This window comes from Chiloscyllium plagiosum, unplaced genomic scaffold (assembly GCF_037043375.1).
Source record: "Chiloscyllium plagiosum isolate Xiang-an unplaced genomic scaffold, Cpla_swu_hap1 HiC_scaffold_8, whole genome shotgun sequence".
Lineage (NCBI taxonomy): Eukaryota > Metazoa > Chordata > Chondrichthyes > Orectolobiformes > Hemiscylliidae > Chiloscyllium > Chiloscyllium plagiosum.
Window position 1 is genome coordinate 38,709,597 of NW_028270146.1, and position 26,460 is coordinate 38,736,056.

The following is a 26,460-nucleotide window of genomic DNA, read 5'->3' on the forward strand; positions in this document are numbered from 1 at the left end:
GATAGTTGGACTGCCAAAGGAGTGGATAGTGGATAACGGTTAGCCTAGGGGAATGAATAACTGCTAATGGGGACTCTAAGTGACTAACAATTGCATGTGTGGTAACAAGACAGTGTGCAGGGGTTGGGTAAGGACATGGAGAAGGTGCCTCAAGCCATAAAATTGTTGAATTCAATATACAGCCCAGAAGGCTATAAAGTTCTCAAGTGAAAAATGAGGTGTTGTTCCTCCAGCTGAACTGTTCCATCCACCATCACCCTCCTCCAGGCCAAGCTCATCCTCACCCTGAACAACTTTGCTTTTAACTCTTCTTGCTTTCTTTGGATCAAAGGGGTGGCCATGAGTACTCGCATGGGCCCCAGTGATGCCTTGTGAGGCATGTGGAACATTCCATATTCCAATCCTATTCCAGCTCCCACCCACAACACTTTCTCTGGTGTATCGATGATATCATTTGTGCTTCTTCCGTCCCTTGTCTTGAATTGGAAACATTTATCAATTTCACTTCCAATTTCCACCCCTCTCACCTTCACTTGGTCAATCTCTGACCTCTCCCTTCCTTGACATCACTGTTTGCATTTCTGGGGATAAGCAGGCCACACAAACCCACCAACTTCCAGTTACCTTGACAAGACATCCTCATGCCCTACTTCCTGTAAAGACTATTCCATTCTCTCAGTTCCTCCACCTCTTCGAATGCCAACTTCAACAAGCCGGCCTCTGAAGTGCCCACCTTTTTCCTCAACCAGTAATTCCCCAGCATTGTAGTTGACAGGGCCCTCAGCTGCATTTGACCCATCTTCCCCACTTCAGCCATCATTCTGCTCATTCCTCCCACATAAGCAATAGAGTGCCCCCTTGCCCTCACCTATCATCCCGCCAGCATCCACATCCACATCCGCAGGATCATTAGCCGCCATTTCCATCACCTCCAGTAGGATGCCATGACCAGACACATTTCACTCTCCTCCCTAGTCAGCCTCCTGCAAGGTACGTTCCCTCCAGGACATCCTGGTCCACTCTTCCACCATCCCTGCAATCCCACAGCACCATCCCCTGCAACTGTGAAGGTGTAACACCAGCCCATTTACTTCCTCCCTCCTCAGTATCCAAGGGCCCACAACCTAATCTACTGCATTCACTGCTCACAACATGGTTGCCTTTACATTTGGGAAATGAAAGCACAGACTGGGTGATCACTTCACAGAATACCTACATTTTGTCCGCAGAAAAGACCCTGAGCTTTCAATTGCCCAACACTTCAACATACCACCCTGTTCCCTGACCAACATCTTTGTCTCAGGCTTGCTGCAATGCTCCAGCAAAGCTGAGAGCAAGCTAGAAGACCAGCATTTCATTTTCCACTTGATATTCAAGTCCTGAAGGCTGTAGAGTTCTCAAGTTCAATAATCTTAGGACTTAAGAAACCTTCTCCCAAGTCCTTACTCCAACCTCTACACACCAGCCTTTGTAATAAAGTGCTATCAGTTCTGACAAAGGGTCGCTGGACCTGAAACGTTAACTCTGATTTCTCTCCACAGATGCTACCAGATCTGTTTTTGTTTCCAATATCCAACATCTGCAGTTCTTGTCGTTTTTAAAAATTAACACTGCAAGTACCTTTTAATGACGTGAAAGTGTTTCATTACTGCCAAACAATTTCTGGCAGTGGAGTCTCATTCCTTCGAGTTCTGAATTTAATTTCTTAAATAATAAAATTTATTTTTTCTACATTTCTTTTCTTTCTGAATTGAATACATATGTAATTTCCCTCAGTGTGCTGTTACTAGATCACAACTGTGGGAAAATTTAGTTTGAACTTAAGGATGTGGGAGCAAAACTGACTATAGCAGACGATGTTAGACGCCATGTTACAGCAAATTTTGGCCCAGGTATTGAGTTGTGATATGTGTCATACAATTGCTTACCTTTGCCAGGTAAAGAACTGTATCAACCATTTCCTGTTGTTTGAATGCAGATTTAAACTGCTTCTCTGCTTCACGATACAAACCCAACCTTTTGAGATCAAAGATATTAGACAATAATATTGAAACTCTGTAGAACACATTGACAGTATTCATTCATTTATCATGCTTTGTACCTGCTTCCCTGCATTCAAAGTGACAATGTTCTATAGAAACTTTCATAAAACAAATAATAGATGCATTGTAGCCATGGATCAGTGATTCTCAATTACATAAAGTAACTTAAAAACAATCGTAAACAAATGGGTAAAATCTTATCTTAGCATCAAGATCATCACCTGCTGCCTAGAAAGCCAATGGGAGACTTGCACTGCCTTTTCCAGGATAGGCCCAACAAGCCACACACTAAACAGGCAGTAGAGAGGCTACCTGTGGTGGATGTTCAACTTAGCATGAGTTACTGGACAAGCAGATGCTAGCAGTTCTTGTGCGCAGCTGTGCCATGGGGGAGGCCATGGTTGTTGCCAAAGGATAGACTGCTCAAACATTCGGCGAGGACCCAAGTCACAGGTAAGTAATTTGCACAAGAAACAAGAGTTAGGTTGGGGAGTGGGGAGAGCTCTCATTGGGGCCCTGCTTCATTTTATTCACTGTAGGCATTTGTTCATGGAGGAACGTTGGTGACCTTGATCAAACATACAAGATTTAGAGGGGTCTTGGGACAGTAAATGTTGAGAAGTTTCCATTAGTGGGGGAAATCACAAAACAGGGGACACAGTTAAAGGGGACATTCCATTAAAATGAAATGCAAAGTAATTTCTTCTCCCAGAGGGTGGTGAATCTCCAGAATTCTCTAATACAGAGAGTTACGAAGGCCAAATCATTTTAAATATTTAAAGAGGAGATAGATTTTTGAAATATCAAGGATTTGAGGGCTATGAGGGTTATGGCACAAAAGAGGAATTGAGGCGAGGGCAGATCATCCATGATCTTATTGAATGGCCTACTCCTGTTCCTATTTCTTATGATCTTTCTGACGTTCATTCTCTTGATCAGGCACTGATTTGATTGAGGGACTCCAACATCCAATGTGGCAAGTAGGCCGTACAGTTTAACATGTCATAGACATCACCTAAGGACAGGCCTGCTGGCAGCTGGGTAAATCTTAACTGCAGCAAAATGGAAACCTTATGGTCCTTAACTGGCCACTCAGGAACCATAATTGGCAGTGTAAAAAAGTCAAACACATGCGTTCCCACCCAGGACCCAATTCTGGTGGGGGGGCATGAAAACAGCAGGTGTCAGTTTGCCTTCACCACATCTAATTAAACACTTCTCCCACCTACAAATTCATGACCAGAAAAGTCCACCCAATGCATTCATCTTCTCTAATTCAATACAACGTAAATCTAAGTTGGTTTACCTGTAGTAACATTTTCCAATTTGTACCTTCCACCACCAATCTTTATACTGGGAATGCTCAGTAGCCAGGGCTGCCAAATCTAAAGCCTGTTAAAATAAAAATATTCAATTTTTATTGGAAAGTTTTCACAGATTAATTGGGAAATTTTTAAAAATAAGTGAACATTAATTGATCCGCCATTGTGCTGTACCAGAGATCCAAACTTGGTGTAAACTTCAGGTGAAACAGGGTTAAAGAACAGGGGGTAACTAAAGCAGTATACAAGGATGAAAGATAGTTCTCATTTGAAGTCATGTGTTTTGTCGTTTTTAATCCAATATTTAATATTATGTAGTTATTTTATATTTACATCTTATATTTGTACATGGTAAAATTTTCCAATCATAAATTGAAAATGCTATTACATTACTATTAATGGGGAAAGTGCAATTATAATCATGAAAAAGTTTACATTGGCAGTTTCCATTCTAACTTCTGATGGATTTTTAAAGAATGAGCACTCTATTCACAAAAAAATTGGATTACAAAAACACTGCAAGCAATATTGTTATTAAAAAATAAAATTGTGATGCATCAGCTGTAAACAGCCAAGGTCATCCAGGATACTGTGCTTACTTTTAGGCAGTGAACTTCAAGATGTAGCAGCCTTGCCAGTACAAATTTACCATAGAGAAACTTGCTTCCTAACAGTACTGTGGGAATCCCTGCACTCCAAGAACTGTAGCAGTCCAAGAGAACAGCTACCATCTTCTCCAGCAATTAGTGATGGGAACTAGATGCTATTTTAGCCAGTGATGCCTATATCCTGTGAACAAATTTAACAACCCAGAGTTTAAAGGATCATATTATTATAGGTTGAGAGTCAAATGTCACAAGGCGATCAAACGGAAGTATTTATGATGGTAAAAGAATATAAGCGAACTATTTCTCTCAGATGTGCAAAACAGAGCCAGAGGGTTCAGTGAGAACAGATTTAAAACATGAAAATTGTAGGGTGTGCTGGAATTCCTAACATGTATTCTCATCACCAAAGCTGAAAGTAGTAATTAGGGAAAATCTGTCCTTTTATTGCCCATTCCAACTTGCTCTTGAACGGAGTGATTTACTAGGCCACTTCAGAGGGTAGTAAAAAGTCAACCACATTTCTGTGGGTCTGCAGTCACAGGTAGGCCAGACCAGGTAAGGACAGGAGATTTCCTTCTCTAAAAAAAACACATTTGTGAATAAAATAGATTTTTGGCAACAATTGAATATGGTTACACAGTCATCAATAGACTAGCCTTTCATTCCCAACTTTGATGTAAGTTTCACCATCTGATCTTGAACGTTAATCTGGGACTCTGGATTTTAATGAAATTACCACTAGACTACCACCTCCCCCCATCATAAATACATTTTACAAATCTGTTCTTCAGCACACTTATATACCTTTAATAGTTACACATCAAGATTTGCCACAGGTTACTGAAATAAATCTTAAATAGAAATTGGAATACCATGGTAGTTCTTTATTGATAACTTACAGTTTTAACATCATTTTCATGATGGAAAATATATTCAAACAATGCCTGAAAAATAATCATAAATGAATAGTTTATCAGTTTTCAAATGCATCTTTTACACACAGGAAGAAAATATTGCAAATCCTATAATTCACTCTACTGATAACATACAAAATATTCTAGTTGGCAGGTTTAGTTTAGTCTGCACAGAATGTGGCCAAGGCAGAGAAATTTGGCAAACGTCCCTTTTGTTGGAACCCTCTCATTGGTGCAGCATGCAATCTTCCGGTTGACATTTCAATGGTTACCAATCTCTCATTTAAATATTACAACACAGTAAAATATTTTAAAGAAACGTAGCCCATTTTTCTGAATGCTTAGAGCACAGCTCAGTTAGGTATGCTATTTGTGTTAGAGCTTTGGCCGATGAAGGAAGTGCCAAGTGTAATCGTTATATTAATAATTTCCCCTTTCATTACAAAGATTATTACATTATAAAAATGACTACATTTCAAAAAATACTTAACTGGTTGTAAAGTATTTTGAGCTGTTCAGTGGCTTTGAAAATCTCCATATAAATGCCAGCCTCTCTTTTTACTTCTTTCATGTAGGGATCCAAGCAGATTCGTTGACTGGCCTAATCCTGCTGGTTAGGTCCACTTCTCTCAATTGAGAGCTCACTTCCACCTTCTGAAGAGCAATTCTAATTTGCCACTAAATACTTCCCTTTCCATTGAAGAGAGCAAACCTTAGTAGGACTTATACACTTAATGGTAAGGTCCTAGGGAGTGTTGCTGAACAAAGAGACCTTGGAATGCAGGTTCATAGCTCCTTGAAAGTGGAGTCGCAGATAGATAGGATAGTGAAGGCAGCGTTTGGTATGCTTTCCTTTATTGGTCAGGGAGTATTGAGTACAGGGGTTGGGAGGTCATGTTGTGGCTGTATAGGACATTGGTTAGGCCACTGTTGGAATATTGCGTGCAATTCTGGTCTCCTTCCTATCGGAAAGATGTTGTGAAACTTGAAAGGGTTCAGAAAAGATTTACAAGGATGTTGCCAGGGTTCAAGGATTTCAGCTATAGGGACAGGCTGAACAGGCTGGTGCTGTTTTCCCTGGAGTGTCGGAGGCTGAGGGGTGACCTTATAGAGGTTTACAAAATTATGAGGGGCATGGATAAGATAAATAGGCAAAGTCTTTTCCCTGGGGTCGGGGAGTCCAGAACTAGAGGGAATAGGTTTAGGGGGAGAGGGGAAAGATAATAAAAAGAGACCTAAGGGGCAACTCTTTCACAGAGGGTGGTACGTGTATGGAGTGAGCTGCCAGAAGAAGTGTGGAGGCTGGTACAATTGCAATATTTAAGAGGCATTTGGATGGGTATATGAATAGGAAGAGTTTGGAGAGATATGGGCTGGGTGCTGGCAGGTGGGACTAGATTGGGTTAGGATATCTGGTTGGCATGGACGGGTTGGACCGAAGGGTCGGTTTCTGTGCTGTACATCTCTATGACTCTATGATCAAATATTTTTTATATAGAATATGCAGTAGAAAAACAATTCAGCCCAAATAGAAATGCCTTCATTTATGCTTCACACAATCTCCTTACTACCCGCATAATCTTCTATTCTCTTCTACATCATGCTTGTCTAGCTTCCCTGTGGGTACATCTATGACTTGTTTCAACCACTTCTCGTAATAGCGAGTTCCACATTCTCACTACTGTTGGGTAAAGAAGTTCTTTTGATGTTTCCCACTAGAATGCTCTTATGTTGATGACCTCTAGTTATGCTCTTTTCTACAATCAAACATTTCATAAATTTTAACAACACCTCAAGATTTTCAAGAGAAAAGAGATCCAGTTTCTTAATCCATTTGCCTCCTTGACTTCTGGAGGTATTCTGGATCCCAACTAAACAGAACTGAATGACAGGAGGCCACTGCTGAATCGGAGAGAACAGTCTCAAGATAAATAGTGAAAATGTGATAGATAGGCAACTGTGATCATAAAAATGGGAGTGGATCCTGATGGGAAGGCTAGTGATTTCCACATGGGTCCTAGAACAGTCATGCTCCTTCTGGTTCACAAGATCTACATACTTATCTTATTATGTCCATTTTGGCATCAATCCTGCTTACCACCAAGTTTCTCTGGTGCTTTGGCACTGACTTAGACATGTATGACAGATTTGAAATTATAATGAAGTTCTATTTGCAACACATGTGCTATCCTTTGAGTATCTTGAGATCCTTGTCAGTTTGTGGCAATCACTCCCCCCACCTCCAAAACACCACGAGTTAAGGTGCCTGTTAGGATATCTTAAGTCGTGGTTCTGTGGAAGGGAAAACTAAAAAAAACTAGTAAAACTCAACATAAAGCAAGCACAAATTATATCAATATTGAAAACTATAAAAATTCCAAAATCTTTAAAACGGGTTTTGCACTAAATTTACACGTGAAATTGTGCAGTTTTGGTGGACTTAGTCTAGAATTCCTAGGCCTATACAGTATGTAGAATTTGGCACAAACCTTAGCTAAATTTGGTTTTCCAGCATATTTGGTTAAATTTAATCTGGATAAATTAATAAATGGTCCATCAGGACTGGTAAGCATGGAAGCCTGAAGGAAGATGAGAAAAAAAAATTATTGTAACTCCAACAGAAAATGACTACAAATTGATAACTATCTAAAAAGAATTTTAAAAACTACACTTCTTCAAAATTTACCGTCCCCAGCCGAACAAATCTTCCAGAAGCACATGTTACTGGGCGGGCAGTGTAAGCCGTTCTAGGGGTCTTGATAGCTTGCTCCATGGTGCCAGGTCGGCCAGACTGGGTGCCTGGTCTAACAAACCCAGTGATGGGTCTTCCTGATTGAGACACAGGTCTATTTAAAAGAAAATATTTTGAACAGAAACACAGGAAGAAAACAAGTATTAATTAATTACAACTTGAAACATGTAATAATGAAAATTAGTTGTTGGTTTGCAGATTCAACTTAGTTTTTGACGTCTTTTTAAAACAAAATTTGTCAGGGGAATTAATTTGTCAGAGGAAACTTAGCTTCACTTGTTGACGCAGAGTAACTTGACATTTAAACAGAAGGACCAAAAATGTCTAATTTGCTAATTCCACACATCCCTTTTTTTTACATTTCATTTATCAGAAGCAATCTTAACCATATTACTGGTTATTACATTATTGGTGGTGGGTCTGCTGGAGATTAGATCAGAAATTTCCTGATGAAGGCCTTTTGCCCGAAATGTCGATTTTCCTACTCCTCAGATGCTGCCTTACCTGCTGTGCTTTTCCAGCACCACTCTACTCTTGACTGATTACAGTATTGGATCCACATGTGTTCACTGAAGATCTAACCAATGGAACCACCTATTGCAAGGCTTAACATCACTGACATTGGGTCAGTTGAGTGTAACTTGACATTTAAACAGAAGGACCAAAAATGTCTAATTTGCTAATTCCACACATCCCGTTTTTTTACATTTCATTTATCACATTATTCAATGCTATGTCTACCTGATCTATCTTGACAAATACCAAATAAAAATAGTTATTCAATATTTCTGCCATCCTTCCATTGTTACCCGACACATTATTACCCCTATCCTCAATGGTTCTACTCCCGACATAGCCCTTCTTTATTTAAAAGAAATGTGTGCAAAATATTTTACTAGTTTATTATAAGATCCTTGAAAATTTAATTTCATAGTCCCAGCCCCCAAGTGATGTAGACATTGGGTCAGTTGAGAAAATAGAATGGAACTGGCAGAAATTAAATTGTCAATTTTTAGAATAAAATGGTCTGATTCCCCAGCCAAGTTCTGAACAGCAGGGAAGAACCTCATTAGGGAGTGGCAAGAGGCCTATGCACATGCAATTATTACCTTACCTCACCTCACCGATATGCAGTTTCCTAGTCACATACCCAAACAATTCCTGACACAAACGTCAGAACGGATGCCTGGTGTGTACAGACCACTGCTTACTCCTCCAGGCCTCCACCTTGGATAGCAGTTACCAATATCTCAGGGCACAATCGATAGTTAATGCCTACACCCCTCATCGACAGTGATTAGCATTGGACACATACCAGACTCACTACACCCCCACGGTACATTTCTGACCCAGTTTTGCATTTGAGTGCACCAGCATTTATCATTGTGTTTCTGCCAGGAGACTTTGTGCACAAGGAAAGGACCCATTTCATCTATTTGATCAGGATGTACTTCAGGATTCCTCACTTGCTCTCTTAAATGTTAACTCACTTTGCACCTACTTTGTTGCTCACAGCATCTCTGCCTTGTCTTATTTTGCACTTTTCACCTTTGTAGTTATGTTTTCTTTTCATGTCTGAGCATACGCACTCAACTTGTGAACAATGAGAGGCCCTGCAAACACTAACTGCTTTAATCAGGCATTTTCATGATACAAGTTGAAGTTATTTATGATAACACTCTGCATATGAAATGCATACAGTGATAAATCACATGGGATACACATTCTGGTCAGAAGCAATCTTGATCATATCACTGGTTATGATCTGGCTACTTCCAAGGATCCACGGGGGACGTATGGAAGACCTCATGGCTCTCGACTTACAAATGTGTCAAGGCTATTATAATCTGGCACAAGTTGCATTTATACTGCATTCATTTATTTACACAAGATAAGGTCATGCTGAAGCGTGGACAATAAATTTTGTCAATATAGCTGGCTTCTTCAAGGTGCAGGATGGTGTAGACTGCATTGAGTGCGTCATATCATAACACAGCTCATTTTGTGAGCAGGAAAGGATTCTAGTTCAATTTTCAAGTAATCTGTGACACTGGTACTGTACCTTAGAAGTCAGTGCCAGGCACATTGATGGTTGCCATCATGCCTATATCCTGGAGAACTTTCCATGTTCCTGAACCCCATGGTTACTGGGCGACATGCTTTATCCCCGGCAATCGTGGTGATGACTCAGTTACACAACACTCTGAGACCAAACATGGAGACAATGCAGCCTATTTTCTGACCAGGGCAACCATGGAGCAGACAATAGTCCTCCTAAAGACAACATTCCCCAAGTGACGGAGGCAAAGAGGGGCTATGATGGAGGTTGATGAGTTGGGAGGAAGATGAGGACATTGAGCAGGAGAGCATCACATTCAGCATAAATGAATAATGCAGCATCAGGTTGAACAAGCCATACAGCATTTAATTGACACCCTGTTCCAATAAGTCTGATGTAGATACAGTGATCACTCAGACTGTGAATTTATTGCTGCTTGATAAGCATGCAGTCCCTGTTTCTAGAAAGAAATGCAGCTCATTTGTTTTTACCATTTTCTTTGGCTGTTAATAAATTTTAAAAAGACATTTTCAACGGTTTGAAGACTTTCCAGTACATGGTGGCTCCACACTGAACAATGAAAATAATTAATCTATGCTGGGTCTTGGAGAAAAAGTAGCACTCCTTTAGATAGGTTCTAAGATGGGTGATGCGAAGGTTGTCTCACCTGTGTAGTTTGTCCTTAAATAGCAATACATTTAAGAATGTACACTTGTATTTGCACTGAAGTGTTAATTGTGCCACCTGCAAGTGCTTCTTTGTAGTTCCCCACTCATGACAGTCATAAGGATGTACATCACAGAAACAGACCCTCCAATCCAACTCGTCTGTGCCGACCAGCTATCAGAAATTAATCTAGTCCTCTTTGCCAGTAGTTGACCCAAAGGCCTTCTTGTTCATATACCTATGCCTTTTGAAATGGTGTAATTGTATTAGCCTGCAGTGTTTCCTCTGGTTGCTCATTCCGTACATGCACCACCCTCTCCAAGAAGAGGTTTCCCCTTTGGTCCCTTTTAAATCTTTCCCCTCTCACCTTAACTCTATACCCTGTAGTTGCATGGTGAATGGCTGTTGCTGGCTGGCAGTGCTTTACCCGACACATGGCTAGGCTTTAAAAATAACTCCTGTGCCCGAAATCCAAGGAGGTCCCACCAGTGACAAGCACTTCCAACTCTACCGAGAGGGAAGATAAGGTTGTGTTGGACAGCTAATCGGGAATGCTGCAGAAAATAGGCTCAAGGAGGGAAAGGCTCCATGAAACTTGTCAAAAATTGACACTTAGACAATTTCTGTTAAAACCTATAGTTTATCTTTGCCTTCCTAATTTATTTTTGGCTGACAAAGAACTACGTAGCCAATCAATTTAGGATTGTCAGTCGGGACTGCAGAATGGTGCACAAGTGTGTACTGGAAGCTACATCTATTGAAACACAAGGCCTGTTAATTGCAGGCAGAGAGAACATATGTACTGTGTCTGTTTCAACTCAACAAAATAGGTGGTAGACATTCACTGGCTCATTCCTCTGGGCGATGCTCTAACCAGTTAACCTGCCTGGTTTAAAAACTTTTAAACAAAGCCTGGCTGTTAACTGTTAATCACATTGGCAGAAGTATTGCCATGGAGAATGCATCCAACAATCAGTATCCTCCTCTCTTGCAGTAGAAATGTTGATTTTCCCTTTGAATTGGTATTGTTGCAAAATAGCCTGATGATGATGCAAGAAGAAGAGATTTAACAAGATGTTTATTTTTCAGGTTCTGTACTATTAAACGACTAAATATTGTATTTTCCTGCATGCTGCTGAACTTTTAAAAATGTTTGACACTGCTATATACTTGGCTGTTGGCCATTATTGTTGTTCTTTATATTTTCCCAAATTCTATTCATAGTTCCACAATACTAGTTTTACTCAACTAACTAACCTTGTTTTCACCGTATGTATTTCCTTCTCTATTATCTTAAAGTGTATTATGTAATCATTGCTCATGGCCATAGAAAACTGAACTGCTACTATTTGAAGATGTGGTTAGATCTGTCATTAGGGCTCATTCTTCTACCAGGTTCTATTTAACCCTCCAAGCTAATAAACCAAAGTAATGGATGGTTGGCCAAGCAGGATGAAACAGATTTTCTCATAGGCTTTTACTGGTTAAACCTCAATATTATCTGAGCTGAGAAAATTCAGATATTAAGTTTGGGGATTGCCTAACTATAACAAAATGATCTAGACTCAGTAAACAGAGTAATAAGTTCTCATTGGGAGTAGTTGTGGTTTTATTTTTGGGGAAAAGAAAACTCAATATTTGGATTTTACATCGATTAGTTTGGGGAGTCTCACAAATAATTGTTCTTGCTTGATTCAGACACTAAACTCACCAAAATATTACAACAGCCAAATATAAACTTGCATCATCAGCTGACATTCATGTATACCTACACTTTGAAATAAATTCATTAGTTATCATGCATTTTGAAGCATTCTGCATTTAATCATTAAGCTATCAAAAAACCTTTTTGAAAATCAAACTGTTCGAACATGTTATGACATAGCTCTGAAGCAGGTGGGACTTGAACCAAAGTCTTGTGGCTCAGACGTAGAAACACTATCACCACAGCCCTGGAGCTCAGCATCAAGAGGATTGTTATTAAAGCTCTTAATACCTGACAGCTGGGCTAGGACCTCCTCCTTGACTGATTCCTGAGACTTTTAAGGACGTTCCCGGTCCTGCAAATGGGGAGAAAAAAAAGTTTTAGATAGATATTGTGAAGTAACAGCATTCACTATTTACTTTGGAGAAAACGCCCCTTAAAAACCTAACAATCTCGATCGTGTGAATTTTTCTCTTCCCAACGTTACTTCGATCCCTGTGTTAGCTACAAGGGATCTCCTGTGCTGAGAAACAGATGTAATCAAATGGAGTCAGAGAAGGCTAACTAGAAAGTGAAAAACACTGGTTATCCTTCATTGTTAAAGATATTGTATAGAGATTAAAATGAAAGTTGTGGCATACCCATGGGATTAAGGGAGACATCTGAAATGTCAAACTTAAACTATGGAATTTATCTTTAAATCTTAATGGAGAAATCTGACATAGCACATATTATTTTTAAAACTGTTTTTCAAGTCCAGAGAGGTTGCTCAAAACTACTTAAGAATTTAGTAGGACTTTGAAAATCCAGTCATACCTCATTCAACAGGGCATCTTAAAACTCGTTAGGGCACACGTTTTTACAGCATGGCTAAAGAGGGAGGGGGCATTTATATTAATTCAAGCAAGTTCCAAAGATTTTCACGTACATGCCTTTTAACAGTGCACATTGTAGAAATATCATTGGGAACTTCTGAATTTCCATACTTGATTGCTCAGAAATGGACTCCAGAAATTTCTGTGAACAGTACAAGTGCAAAATCCAGACATACGTATTTATTACATTCAAACCAAGTCACAACAAACCAAGTCACAGTACTTCAAACTATAATTTAAATATTATCATGGACAAATTTAATATAACTCTACTTTCACAGTGTGTACTTCTTGCTTTATTGACTTACATTTTCAAGAAAGGCACAATACACCCATTCTCTCTCCAGCATTTTATCTCTACTCCCTTAAATCCAGGAGACACAGGCATAAAAAGGATATGGTCAAGATTAGAGTGGTGCTGGAAAAGCACCGCAGGTGAGGCAGCATCCAAGGAACAGGAAAATCAACATTTTGGGCAAAGGCCGTTCAGCAGGTCAGTCCTAATGAAGGGCCTTTGCCCAAAACGTCGATATTCCTGCTCCTTGGATGCTGCCTGACTGCTGTGCTTTTCCAGCACCACTCTAATCTTGACTCTAATCTGCAGTGCCCACCTCTGCCTTTCTTTAAAAGCTCCCTCTCGTCTGCTAGCCTGGAACTCAACATTTGCTTCCATCTCCACAGAGATTCACCTGCCTCTCCTAGTTTACTGCATCAGGTGCTCCTGATGTGGTCTTCTCTACATCGGGGAGACCAAATGGAAACAGCTAGGAAACCGTTTACCGAGCGTCTCAGCTGGGCTCTCAGGGGCTTACCGGACCTCCAATCACCGTCCATTTTCCTTCCCTCTTCCCATTCCGACATGACCATACTTGGCCTCCTCCATTGCTACAACAAACCAAACAGCTAATTGGAGGAACACCACCTCATCTTCCACCTGTGCAGTCTACAGCCTGGAGGATTCACATGGAGTTCTCCAATTTCAAATAACTCCCTTCCCTTCCTCCGACTCCCTTCCCAGCCCCTCCCCCTCCCACTCTTCCCAGCCACCTACCGGATTCATTCCTCCCATTGACCAACCAAGTGATACCCTCTACCTGTCTTCACCTACCCCCACTTCACCACCCTGCCCCCGCCACCCTGCTTATCTGCAGCTCCCCTTGCACCAACCCCCAGTCCTGAAGAAAGGTTACACTTGAAATATCAACCTTAACCTCCCGATGCTTCCTGGCTTGCTGTGTTCTTCTAGGCTCCTGCTTGAAACCCTGATTTATGCCTTCATTATTTTCAGATTTCACTGTTCCAACACACTACTGGCTTGTCTCCCATATTCTACCCTCCATAAATTACATCACCCAAACCTTAGCTGCCTATGTCTCAATGTACAGCAAATACTGTTATAGAGTCGTAGAGTCATACAGCATGGAAACAGATCCATTGGTTGAACTTACCCTTGCTGACCAGATGTCCCAAATTGACAGAGTCCCATTGTGAGCTTTTGGCCCATATCCCTCTAAACCTTTCCTATTCATATACCCATCCAGGTGTCTTTCAAAATGTGTAATTGCACCAACCTCCACCACTTCCTCTGGCAGCTTGTTCCATACATTAACCACCCTCTGTGTGAAAAAGATACCCCTCAGGTCCCCTTTTAAATCTTTCCCCTTTCAACTTAACCCTATGACCTCTAGTTTTGGATTCTGCCACCCTAGAAAAAAGACCATGACTATTCACTCTATCCATGCCCCTCATGATGTTTATAAACCTCTAAGGTTTGCCCTCAGTCTCTGATGCTCCAGTGAGTAAAAGAGGTCCAATCTATTCAGGCTCTCCCTTTAGTTCAAACTCTCCAGTCCTGGCAAAATCCTTGTATATATTTTCTGCACCCTCTCAAGCTTAACAACATCCTTGCTGTAGAAGGGCAGCCAGAAATGTATGCTTTATTCCAAAAGTGACCTCACAATGTGACTGTATAGTCACAACATAACATCCCAATTCCTATACTCAATGTTATGATGAATGAAGGCAAGAATGCCAAATGCCTTCTTTACCACCCTGTCTACCTATGACTCCATTTTCAACGATGTACACAGTTGCACTCTTAGGTATCTTTGTTCAGCAACACTCCCTAGGGCCCTACCATTAATTAGAAAGTCCTGCCTGGTTTGTCTTACCAAAATGCAACACATTACATTTACCTAAATTAAACTCCATCTGCCACTCCTCGGCCCATCTGATCAAGGTCCCCTTGTATTCTGAGACAATCTTCTTCACTGTCCAGTACACCACCTATTTTGGTTTAATCTGCAAACTTACTAACCATACCTCCCACATACACATTCAAATCATTTATAAAAAACGACAAAAAGCAATGAACCCAGTCCTAATCCTTGCAGCACACCATTGGTCACAGGCCTCCAATCTGAGGAACAACCCTCCACCACCCTCTCTCGCCTATCATTCCCATCTCTGTACTCAGCAATTTACATTTGTCCGTGGTCAAACAATATCTTGACTTAAAAATGCTCATCTTTACTTTGAAATCACTCGAGGGTCTTCCCCTTCCAAATCCTAATTTTCTCCATAACCTAGATATTTGCATTCCTCCATGGGCATTTGCATTCAAAATTGCTCTACCATTAGTAGTAGGCTTTAGGCTCTCCAAGCCCAAGCTTTGAAATTGTCTTCCTTCACAATATCAACTTTCTAGCTTGCTCTCTTCCTTTCATGATGTGGCAAGCTGCACCAGTTCAGTTTCCACTCTAAATACATTAAAGATCCTGTCTTAACTTTTTCCATCACTATCCTAAAACTAATAGAATCATGGCCACTGGCCCCCATAGTGCTCCCCCACTGACACCTTCTGGTACACACTTAACACTATGACAGTCCGAGTCTATGTTTAGAAAGTTAAAATCCATTACCATTACCACCCTATTATTCTTACAGATAGAGTCAGAGATGTACAGCATGGAAACAGACCCTTCGGTCCAACCCGTCCATGCCAACCAGATATCCCAACCCAATCTAGTCCCACCTGCTAGCACCTGGCCCATATCCCTCCAAACCCTTCCTATTCATATACCCATCCAAATACCTTTTAAATGTAGCAATTGTACCTCCGGCAGCTCATTCCATACACATACCACCCTCTGTGTGAAAAAGTTGCCCCTTAGGTCCCTTTTATATCTTTCCCCTCTCACCCTAAACCTATGCCCTCTATTTCTGGAGTCCCCCACCCCTGGAAAAAGACCTTGTCTATTTATCCTATCCATGCCCCTCAATTTTGTAAACCTCTATAAGGTTACCCCTCAGCCTCCACGCTCCAAGGAAAACAACCCCAGCCTATTCAGCCTCTCCCCATAGCTCAAATCCTCCAACCCTGGCAGCATCCTTGTAAATCTTTCTGAACCCTTTTAAGTTTCACAACACCTTTCCAATAGGAAGGTGACTAGAATTGCACACAATAGTCCAACAGTGGCATAACCAATGTCTTGTACAGTCGCATAACTGAGATCTCCTTATAAATTTGTTTCTCAATTTCCCGTTGACTACTGGGGGGTGGGTGAGGCGGTCTACAGGACAATCCCAATAAGGTAATCACCCCTTTCTGAATTCTCAGTTCCACCCAAATAATTTCCCTGGACGTATTCCCAGGAATATCCTCCCTAAGTACAGTCGTAATGTTATCCCTAATCAAAAATGCCACTCCCCCTCCTCTTTTGCACCCCCCTTCTATCCTTCCTATAGCATTTGTATCCTGGAACATTAAACTGCCAGTCCTGTCAATCCCTGAGCAATGTCTTTGTAACTGCTATTATATCCCAGTTCCATGTTCCTAACCATGCCCTAAGTTCATCTGCCTTCTGGTAGGCCTCTTGCATTGAAATAAATAGTTTTATTTATCTCATTCTCTGCTTTGTCCCTGTCTACTCGGAGTGTTTGACTTGTTCCTTTTCTCAAATGTACAAGTCTCAGACTGATCTCTCTCCTCACTTTCTCCCTGGCTCCTACCCCGCACCTTACTGGTTTAAATCCTCCTAAGCAGCTCTAACAAATTTCCCTGCCAGTATATTAGTCGCCTTCCGATTCAGATGCAATCTGTCCTTCTCAAAGAGGGGACTTCTACCCCAGTAGGAATTCCAGTGATCCAAAAATGTGAACCCTTCTCCCATGCACCTGCTCCTCAACCACGAATTCAACTGCACTATCCTCCTCTTCTTACCCTTACAAGTCAGATAACACTTGACTGTCAAGGACATTCAGCCTCCAATCTTTGGATAACCGTCCTCCAAGGTGGCCTTTGAGATACAAAACAATGCAGAATCACCAAGCAGAAACTGATAGCCTAACCCTGAGCTCACGTTGCGCTATATATGACCCCACCACACATCTGTATCTGTAAAATCTTCCTTATTGTCCTGTTTTAACACCATCACCTTGATGAATTGTTATGATCTCTCTACCTTAGTTAGTTTATACAGTTTTGGATTACCTGTTACTTAGGTATAAGTGTTGCATGCCAAGGGTCTAACCAATCATGTTGTTATTATAGAGTCATAGAGGTGTAGAGCATGGAAACAGACCCTTCGGTCCAACCCGTCCATGCCAACCAGATATCCCAACCCAATCTAGTCCCACCTGCCAGCACCCGACCCATATCTCTCCAAACCCTTCCTATTCATATACCCATCCAAATGCCTCTTAAATGTTGCAATTGTACCAGCCTCCACCACATCCTGCGTGAAAACGTTGCCCCTTAGGTCTCTTTTATATCTTTCCCCTCTCACCCTAAACCTATGCCCTCTAGTTCTGGACTCCCCCACCCCAGGGAAAAGACTTTGTCTATTTATCCTATCCATGTCCCTGATAATTTTGTAAACCTATATAAGATCACCCCTCAGCCTCTGACGCTCCAGGGAAAACAGCCCCAGCCTGTTCAGCCGCTCCCTATAGCTCAGATCCTCCAACCCTGGCAACATCCTTGTAAATCTTTTCTGAACCCTTTCAAGTTTCACAACATCTGTGGGCGGCACGGTGGCACAGTGGTTAGCACTGCTGCCTCACAGCGCCAGAGACCCGGGTTCAATTCCCGACTCAGGCGACTGACTGTGTGGAGTTTGCACATTCTCCCCCTGTCTGCGTGGGTTTCCTCCGGGTGCTCCGGTTTCCTCCCACAGTCCAAAGATGTGCGGGTCAGGTGAATTGGCCATGCTAAATTGCCCGTAGTGTTAGGTTAAAGGGGTAAGTGTAGGGGTATGGGTGGGTTGCGCTTCGGTGGGTCGGTGTGGACTTGTTGGGCCGAAGGGCCTGTTTCCACACTGTAAGTAATCTAATCTAATCTAATCTTTCCGATAGGAAGGAGACCAGAACTACACGCAATATTCCAACAGTGGCCTAACCAATGTCCTATATAGCCACAACTCCTGACCTCCCAATTCCTGTACTCAATACTCTGACCAATAAAGGAAAGCATATCAAACACCTTCTTCACTATCCTATCTACCTGAGACTCCACTTTCAAGGAGCTATGAACCTGCACTCCAAGGTCTCTTTTTTTCAGCAACACTCCAGAGGACCTTACCATTAAGTGTATAAGTCCTGCTAAGATTTGCTTTCCCAAAATGCAGCACCTCGCATTTATCTGAATTAAACTCCATCTGCCCCTTCTCAGCCCATTGGCTCATCTGGTCCAGATCCTGTTGTAATCGGAGGTAACCCTTTTCGCTGTCCACTACAACTCCAATTTTGATGTCATCTGCAAACTTACTAACTGTACCTCTTCTTATGCTCGCATCCAAATCATTTATGTAAAATGACAAAATGTAGAGGGCCCAGCACCGATCCTTGTGGCACTCCACTGGTCACAGGCCTCCAGTCTGAAAAACAACCTTCCACCACCACTCTGTCTTCTACCTTTGAGCCAGTTCTGTATCCAAATGGCTAGTTCTCCCTGTATTCCTTGAGATCTAACCTTGCTAATCTGTCTCCCATGGGGAACCTTGTCGAACGCCTTACTGAAGTCCATATAGATCACATCTATTGCTCTGCCCTCATCAATTGTCTTTGTTACTTCTTCAAAAAACTCAATCAAGTTTGAGAGACATGATTTCCCACGCACAAAGCCATGTTGACTATCCCGAATCAGTCCTTGCCTTTCCAAATACATGTACATCCTGTCCCTCAGGATTCCCTCCAACAACTTGGCCACCACCAAGGTCAAGCTTCTGGTCATTCGGTTTATTTCCAGCACCTCCTTATTTTTAAATGTTTGGAATTATCTCGCTGTTTCATTTAATCGGATTATTGGTCATCCCTTCGCTGGTTATTCACCTATTGACACTTTACTCACACCATCTGACATTTCTGATCACCTGCAGTGACTTAGTATTTGACACTCCACTCACATCATTTAGATGACCTTTTGATTTCTACATCTATGTGTTTCTTTCTCACTTCACCTGACAAAGCGGGCTAAACTCTGAAAGCTTGTGATTTCAAAATACACCGTTTACGGTTGGACTACAACCTAGTGTCACGTGATTTCTGACTCTTCCTTTCAGACACTCCTGAAAACCCAACTTTTTACCAAGATTTGGGCCTTTTGGTCTAATATCTTTTTATGTGGTTTGATTTCATAGTCTGTTTTATAATGCCTCTATGAAACACTTTGGGAGGAGCCATTACATTAAAGATACAATATAAATAAATTGTTGCTGTTGCTGAGTTCTCTATTTACATGTCTGGCATCTCTGTGCCTCCATAGCATTTTTTTCATTATCTTTGTATTGTGCTTTCCCCATTCCCTCTATTTCCATTCAAAAATCAATATCAAAGTATGTAATTACTGACCGTATATCCACTACACTAAATCAATCTTCATCCTCTTCAATTCCTTTAGTGTGTCTGTTTCACCGTTTGGCAAACTGCCTATTTCGTGCTAACAGCAAATTCTAATACAAGGGTTTGACGGAATTAAAATTAGGAATAATTTAATTAACCAATAAAATTGATTTTCAAGTGTACTTACGGGCAACCTGGGCAATAGCACTGTCATTCAGCAACATTTCTGCTATTCCTTCTTGATCTACATCAACCTCATCCACATATATCATCTCTGTCAAGGCTCGAGTTTTCAAACTCCATGCAGCCTATGGAATAAGCAAAAATACATCTCAAACGTTTTGTGAACACAAATTTATATCAACTACAGCTGGAGGAATGACCAGATAAGTTGGATGTAAGAGAGCAGATAACTTAAGATTTAAAGCAACTAGGTAGCATTAACAAAAGGAGACTTTGTTTGCCAAACAAATGCATACTGCATCAAATACAATATTCTGAACTGACAGCAACTGTTCAGCCATTTTAAATTCAAATTGACAATCTAAGTGCACAGTTATGACTCGAGAATTAGGAACACAAATTTAGCTATTCAGGTATTACCGCATACCAGTGCTGGTTTTGAAAAATAACTTAGTTGATAAGTAAAATGTTTTACTTTCTTGCTTGAACTATTTTGATAATGAAGGCAAGTATGGCTTGAATGACATGTTGAGTTTAATGAGTTGAGTGAATACCTTTCTAAAATACACACTACACTGGCTTTTGTTGTGCCAGAAGACTCACAAGTTACCTTTAATTTGGCTCCTTGTTAAGGAATCTCAAAATCAAATACTGAAACAATGATTTAATTTTTATTGCATGTATTAACCAAAATATGACTCCTCCAGTAAGCAAGTTAAGCCTCACAACCCAACTTGGCTATTACCCAATTAATCGTGGAATCTGGTCAGGATTCCATCACTTGATGTGCCCAAGGTTCAATCCTTGTGCAGTGCTGTGTTCTGCTACAGAACTATTTTGGTGACGGATTCTTATACAAATTTTCTTTTAAATTTTGTTGTGTGACTTTATGATGATAGAATATATTCTTTCATCCCCAACATTGATTATAATTCAGAAGAGTTCAAGTCTGTGGCTTGCCTTATTAGGAGTAGCTCCCCTGTTCCTTGTTACATTCGGGGTTAGCTGTTGGTTTTAAACATAGCTTTTCCTGCAATTAACCTCTTTACTTCAGAACATTCCTTTTGCAGGCAGACTTAATTGTCCATGTCAAAAGGCAGTGGGTTATCAAGCAATTGTTACCTCCTCCCTCCCAAGAAACAACTTGTTTATGTTGTTTCTTCCCAGGGATGGTTAATTCACATGCTGCTTTTCATTCCTTCATAACAACTTCTCCTTGTCCCTTTCATCTCTTTATTCTAGAAAGAGATATTGTTTCTTTCCATCTATAAACAGTTTATCAATGCTGATTATTTCAATCCTCAAAGTTGTGAATTTTATATTGTCACAATTTTATTTATCTCTGACATAAAATTTTGTAGGAGCTGATGAGTAAAAGTGAGTAATTCCACTTTGCACTCCAGTTTATAGTAAATAGTCTAAAATGTAAGCTAAAAAAAAAAGGTATGGCAGGGTGGCTCCCCACATGGAATTTCCATTCTGTACAACGTGGGATGTTGTCGACACTTCTTGTGGCCGAGATGAACATGTGCAGAAACGGTCATAAGCTGTAGAAACTTGAGCTCTGGGTTTTAATACTTGAGACTCACTGGATACACACTAGAGCAATTATGAGACAGAAACTAAGCAGATAGCACATTTCAGGGGTGGTTACACCACAGGATACCGGTATACTAGCACACAGGGAATGGATGACTGCTAGGAAGTCAGAGGGAACCAGGTGAGTAATATAGGAGTCTCCAATTTGTTTTCTGTTCTAGATTCTGGTGATGACAATAGTCCTCTAAGGAGTACAGCAAGTGCCAGCCCATAGTATCACAGTAGAGAAAGAAGGGAAGAGCAGGAATAATAAGGGTACCATTTGTTAGGGCAAAAAAACTGGAGAGTATGCTGACTTCGTAGTGGCACAGTCATGCCTGCAGAATGACGATAGGCCATTATTTTGGAGAGAGGGCAACACCTTCAGGTCATGGTCAATGTTAGTACAAATGACATAGACAGGAAGGGAAATGTGGCCCTATAATTAGAATTTAGTGATGTAGGTAGATCTACGAAATCTCAAAAAGTAGTAACTTTTGGATTACTCAGTGCCACATGCCAGTGAGCACAGAAATATGAAGATAAGACAGATCAATGCATGGCTGGAAATATGGTGCAGGGAGAGGGGCTTTAGGCTTTGGCAAACTGGGATTGGCTTATTTTTCAACAATATTGTCCCATTAGCCAAAATGAATCAACAGAAACTCGAAATGAAGTTTAAAGAAAATGGCCTCGTGCCAAACAAGATGTAGATGTTTATTGTCATCTCTTGCAGCCATTTGTCCCTTCTGCTTCATTATTTGCTGTCCTTCATTGGCATTTTCCACAATCTCATGCTCCCCTTCCAAACACACTTATGGCAGAACCATGCTATTCATTTCATAACTTTTTTGTTAGACTTGCTTCCTGAAATGAACATTAGAGTTACGAGAGCATCATTCTGAATACACGAAGTGTTGCTCTCTCCCCAAAATAATGTCCTATAGTTGTTCTGCAGCCATGACCATGCCACCAGGAAGTCAGCATACTCTCTGGTCTCTTCCCCTAACTAATGGTTCCCTTATTATTCCTGCTCTTCCATTCTTTTCCACTGTGATAGCATGGGCTGGCACTTGCTGTACTCCTCAGAGGACTACTGTCATCACCAGAATCTAGAACGAAAAACAAATTGGAGACTCCTATATTACTCACCTGGTTCCCTTTGACTTCCTAGCAGTCATCCATTCCCTGTGTGCTAGTATACCTGTATTCTGTGGTGTGACCACCCCTTGAAATGTTCTATCTGCTTAGTCTTCTGCCTCACAATTGCTTTAGTGTGTATCCGGTGAGCCTCAAGTGTTAAAACCCAGAGCTCAAGTTTATATAGCTCATGACAGTTTCTGCACACTTTCATCTGAATATACCACTCACTTAACATTAAATAAAATAGCTTGAGTCAACATTCCGCCATCTCAGACAATGTGCAGTGAGCATGACACGGAACATCCATCCCTCTATCGGTCCCATGAAATCAATGTGAATCTGTTGCCACACTGATTGAAGCTACATTGGTGAAAGGGCAACAACAGCAGTTCTTTCCTTACTCATGCAGAGGATTCTCATGATCCTGCTTTCTCCTTAATCTGAGAGTCCACATGTGACTACCAAAGGTAGCTCCTGGTTATTGCTTTCACCCACACAATACATGTGCATGTGGTCCAGTGTCTTTCCCCTTTACAGGAAGGGAAAACAACTTTCATTCCCCACATTAATATGGACAATTCCTATCCCTGGACGGTATGAGTGTAATTCTAGGCAGTTTCTTTGACAAGTCTTTCCTCTTAGGACTAAGCCCATGGCTGGACTCAAGATTGGATCATTTTATGTAATATTCCACACATGACTCCCTGACACTGGTAGTTTGTCTTTCCAGTTTTATTTACTAATGGGACATGGACATCATTTCTGGCTAGCATTTATTTTCCATCCTTATCTGCCCTTAAGGTGGTGGTGAGCTGCCTTCTTGAACTGCTGCAGTCCATATGCTGTAGGTTGACGCAAAATACTTTTAGGGAGAGAATTCCAGGATTTTGACCCAACAATAGTGAAGGAACAGTGATATATTTCCAAGTCAAAGATACTGAATGGCTTGGAGGGGAAGTTGCAGGTACTGGCTTTCCCATGTATCTGCTGTTCTTGTCCTTCTAGATAGAAGTGGTCATGGGTTTGGAAAGTGCTGTCTAAGGACTTTTGTTGAATGTCTGCAGAGCATCTTGTAAATAGTACCCACTGCTGTTACTGAGCAGTGGTGGAGGGAATGGATACTTGTTAGTGCAGTGCCAACCACTTTGCTTTAACCTGTTTCAGTCCTCCTTCCATCCCCTTCCTCAACACTTCAGATTCACTAAGTAACTGTTTTTAGTTGCATTCACTGCTCATCCTTTCAATTAGAAAATTTCAATTGGTTTCCATTCACTGCACCCATTTCTCTTGCCTTCAAGTAGCTCATCTCCCACACTTCTGATCTTAAAGCTTCCAGAATCAAAAGTTTCCCTTATTCTTACCTTCAACTGATTATTACCTTTTGTGTAATGCAATCATTAAACACAACTTCCACTTCCAATAGTACTACTCCCTCCTAGTCCACTACACAAACATCCTTAAATTCCCTTGCAAGTGCAGGAAGTTCAACACCTACACTAACACTTCCTCCCTTCTAAAGATCCTGAACACACTCCCTTTCAGTAAAATTATCTTTGCATTTCTTTCATTATCTTACCGTATTTGCAGGTCACAATGCAATCCTTATTTTTTTCCCCAAAACCTGTTCATGGGATTGGATATTGCTGGCTAAGCCAGATTTATTGTCCATCCCTAGTTGCCTTGAGAAGATGTTGGGGAGCTACATTTTGAACCAATGCAGTCTTTGGTGAGTTTCCATTTGATTTTGGGGAAAACAGAGATTGTATGATCTCTTCATAAGCCACTGAATCTCAGTCCAATGGAGATGATCTTGACTTTTTGGTTATCTATCATTTGAAATTTGTGCCCTGACCTACCCTTCCCTCTCGGTCCTTGATCACCTAAACGGTCCCAATATACTCAATACAAAACTGAAGAGAAGCACTTTATCTTTTAACTGGACGCTTTACAGTCTTCTGGATTCAATACAGCTAAATAATTCCAGATTATAATTTTGATTTTCGTTTGGTTGGAATTTTGTTTTGCTGAGGATTCAGTTTATATCTTTTGTTTCTTTACTTCGGCCATTATTATTTTTATCTTTCGCTATTGTTCCTTTTGAAAAGTAATCTTTCCTGCCTTGCACCCCTCCACAATCCTTCCCTTTTGTTCTTTCCTCTTCTTTCCCTGCCTTGCTTAAAAACTGCTAGAGCTCTGAAGTATTGTAATTTCTGACGAAGGGTCACTGACCTGAAACATTAACTGTATTTCTCTGTCCACAGATGCTGGAAAAGTTTAAGTCTTGCGGTATATAGAAAGTAGCAATAAATAGAAAACAATGTCAAGCCTAGGACTGGCCAATGAATTTAGAAATATGATCACTCAAATTTTAAATAAAAGCAATTACAAATATAAAAAGTAGGGCTTCAACTTTAACATGTCTTGTTTTGTTTTATAAAAACAAAATGTGTAACAGCTTGTAACAACTGGAAATTCTAAACAGGGGAGTCTGTATCTGTATAGATAAATGTTTCAGTTATAATGCTTCCTCAGTACTGAAAATTAGAAGATAAACAAGCATTTCAGTGGAACCAGAAAAAAAAAAATGAGATGGCAACAAAATGAACAAATACTTAATCCCAGGAAGGAAGATCTGAAACAATGTAGAAAATAACCAGATGAATGCTACAGAGCGGCCATAAAGAGGAAGTGAGTATTAAGCCGAGAAATGTGTTATTGAAGTTTCAGAAGAATTGGGAGTTAAGAAAGGAACCTCTAGGAATGGAAGGAAATCAAAAATCAGAGACGACTTAGAGAAGGTTGAGCATTCTTCCCAGGCAGCAGAAAGCTAGACTCACACAAGGCTGAAAGTTGAAAAGATCTATGCAAGACATTACAGAGGCAACATGGAGGGACACCATAGAAGATGTTATTAGGATGTTCCTATTATTAATATTTTGCGGGCTAGTCTCTAAAGGATTCTGAAAATTGGTTCATTTAAAAACTGAGGAGATATCTGAACTTTTAAAGCAAAAATGTCATTCAAAAGGACACTTTCTCAAAACCAGTTATGGCTGTCAGGAGATGGGGCTATTCAATACTGTTTGAATTCAGCTGTGGTGTAACTAGGTGAATAGATAAGACCCTAGCTCAGCCTTTGGCGCCTTTCCTAGAAGGTCATGAAGATTCTATGAGAGAACTGAGAAATTATAATAGCTAATCGTCCCAGTGGGCTTTTAGGGGACTTACTTTTGACATTTCATGAATATACTACTGAGAAGATCCTATTGACACCTGAATATGTCTAGTCTGCAAAGTGACCAGACCGAAAACTATCTAGAACATTTCATACTTTATTTTTTCATTCTCAGAATTAAGAACTATTTGACCAAAGAACACCTCTTACACCACATTAAGTTAATCACCACAGGGAAAGTTTATTTTTCCTTTAAGAATATAGTGTGTACACATGTATATGCTAGATTATTTAGAATGAAAACATTTATACTTCAATATTTCCAGCTATGCTAATCAGCTTTGTATGTTTTCAAAAACGTCTTAGTTATATGACAAATATTATTGCCATTTAAAGAAAATCGGGTCAATCTTTTTCCATTCTTAAACTAATTTAGATATAAAATGATAAGAGTGATCATTTTAATAACTGGGCAAAACATTTAAAAACACGCTGTGACCAGTCGAGCAGTGAGACAGACAATGCACTCCTTCCACCTTGGCTGTTTAAATGAGAATTGGCCTTTAAAATTTGAATATCTGGACAACAGGAAGGCAGT

At 40.6% G+C, this 26,460-nt stretch overlaps 1 protein-coding gene across 3 annotated transcripts in view; it reads right to left on the bottom strand.

The window, feature by feature from the left end:
• ttc8 (tetratricopeptide repeat domain 8) overlaps positions 1-26,460 on the bottom strand; it is a 48,610-nt gene that overhangs the window by 12,931 nt on the left and 9,219 nt on the right. For 2 of the 3 annotated variants that reach the window (XM_043697276.2, XM_043697274.2), the window contains exons 2-8: positions 19,971-20,091; positions 12,360-12,423; positions 7,573-7,732; positions 7,376-7,465; positions 4,872-4,916; positions 3,349-3,434; positions 1,929-2,016 (exon numbers count right to left, since the gene is read on the bottom strand). In XM_043697276.2, the coding sequence (XP_043553211.1) occupies positions 1,929-2,016; positions 3,349-3,434; positions 4,872-4,916; positions 7,376-7,465; positions 7,573-7,732; positions 12,360-12,423; positions 19,971-20,091 (654 nt within the window). The remainder of the gene's footprint in view (positions 1-1,928; positions 2,017-3,348; positions 3,435-4,871; positions 4,917-7,375; positions 7,466-7,572; positions 7,733-12,359; positions 12,424-19,970; positions 20,092-26,460) is intronic. The other variant, XM_043697275.2, reaches the window with a different exon arrangement.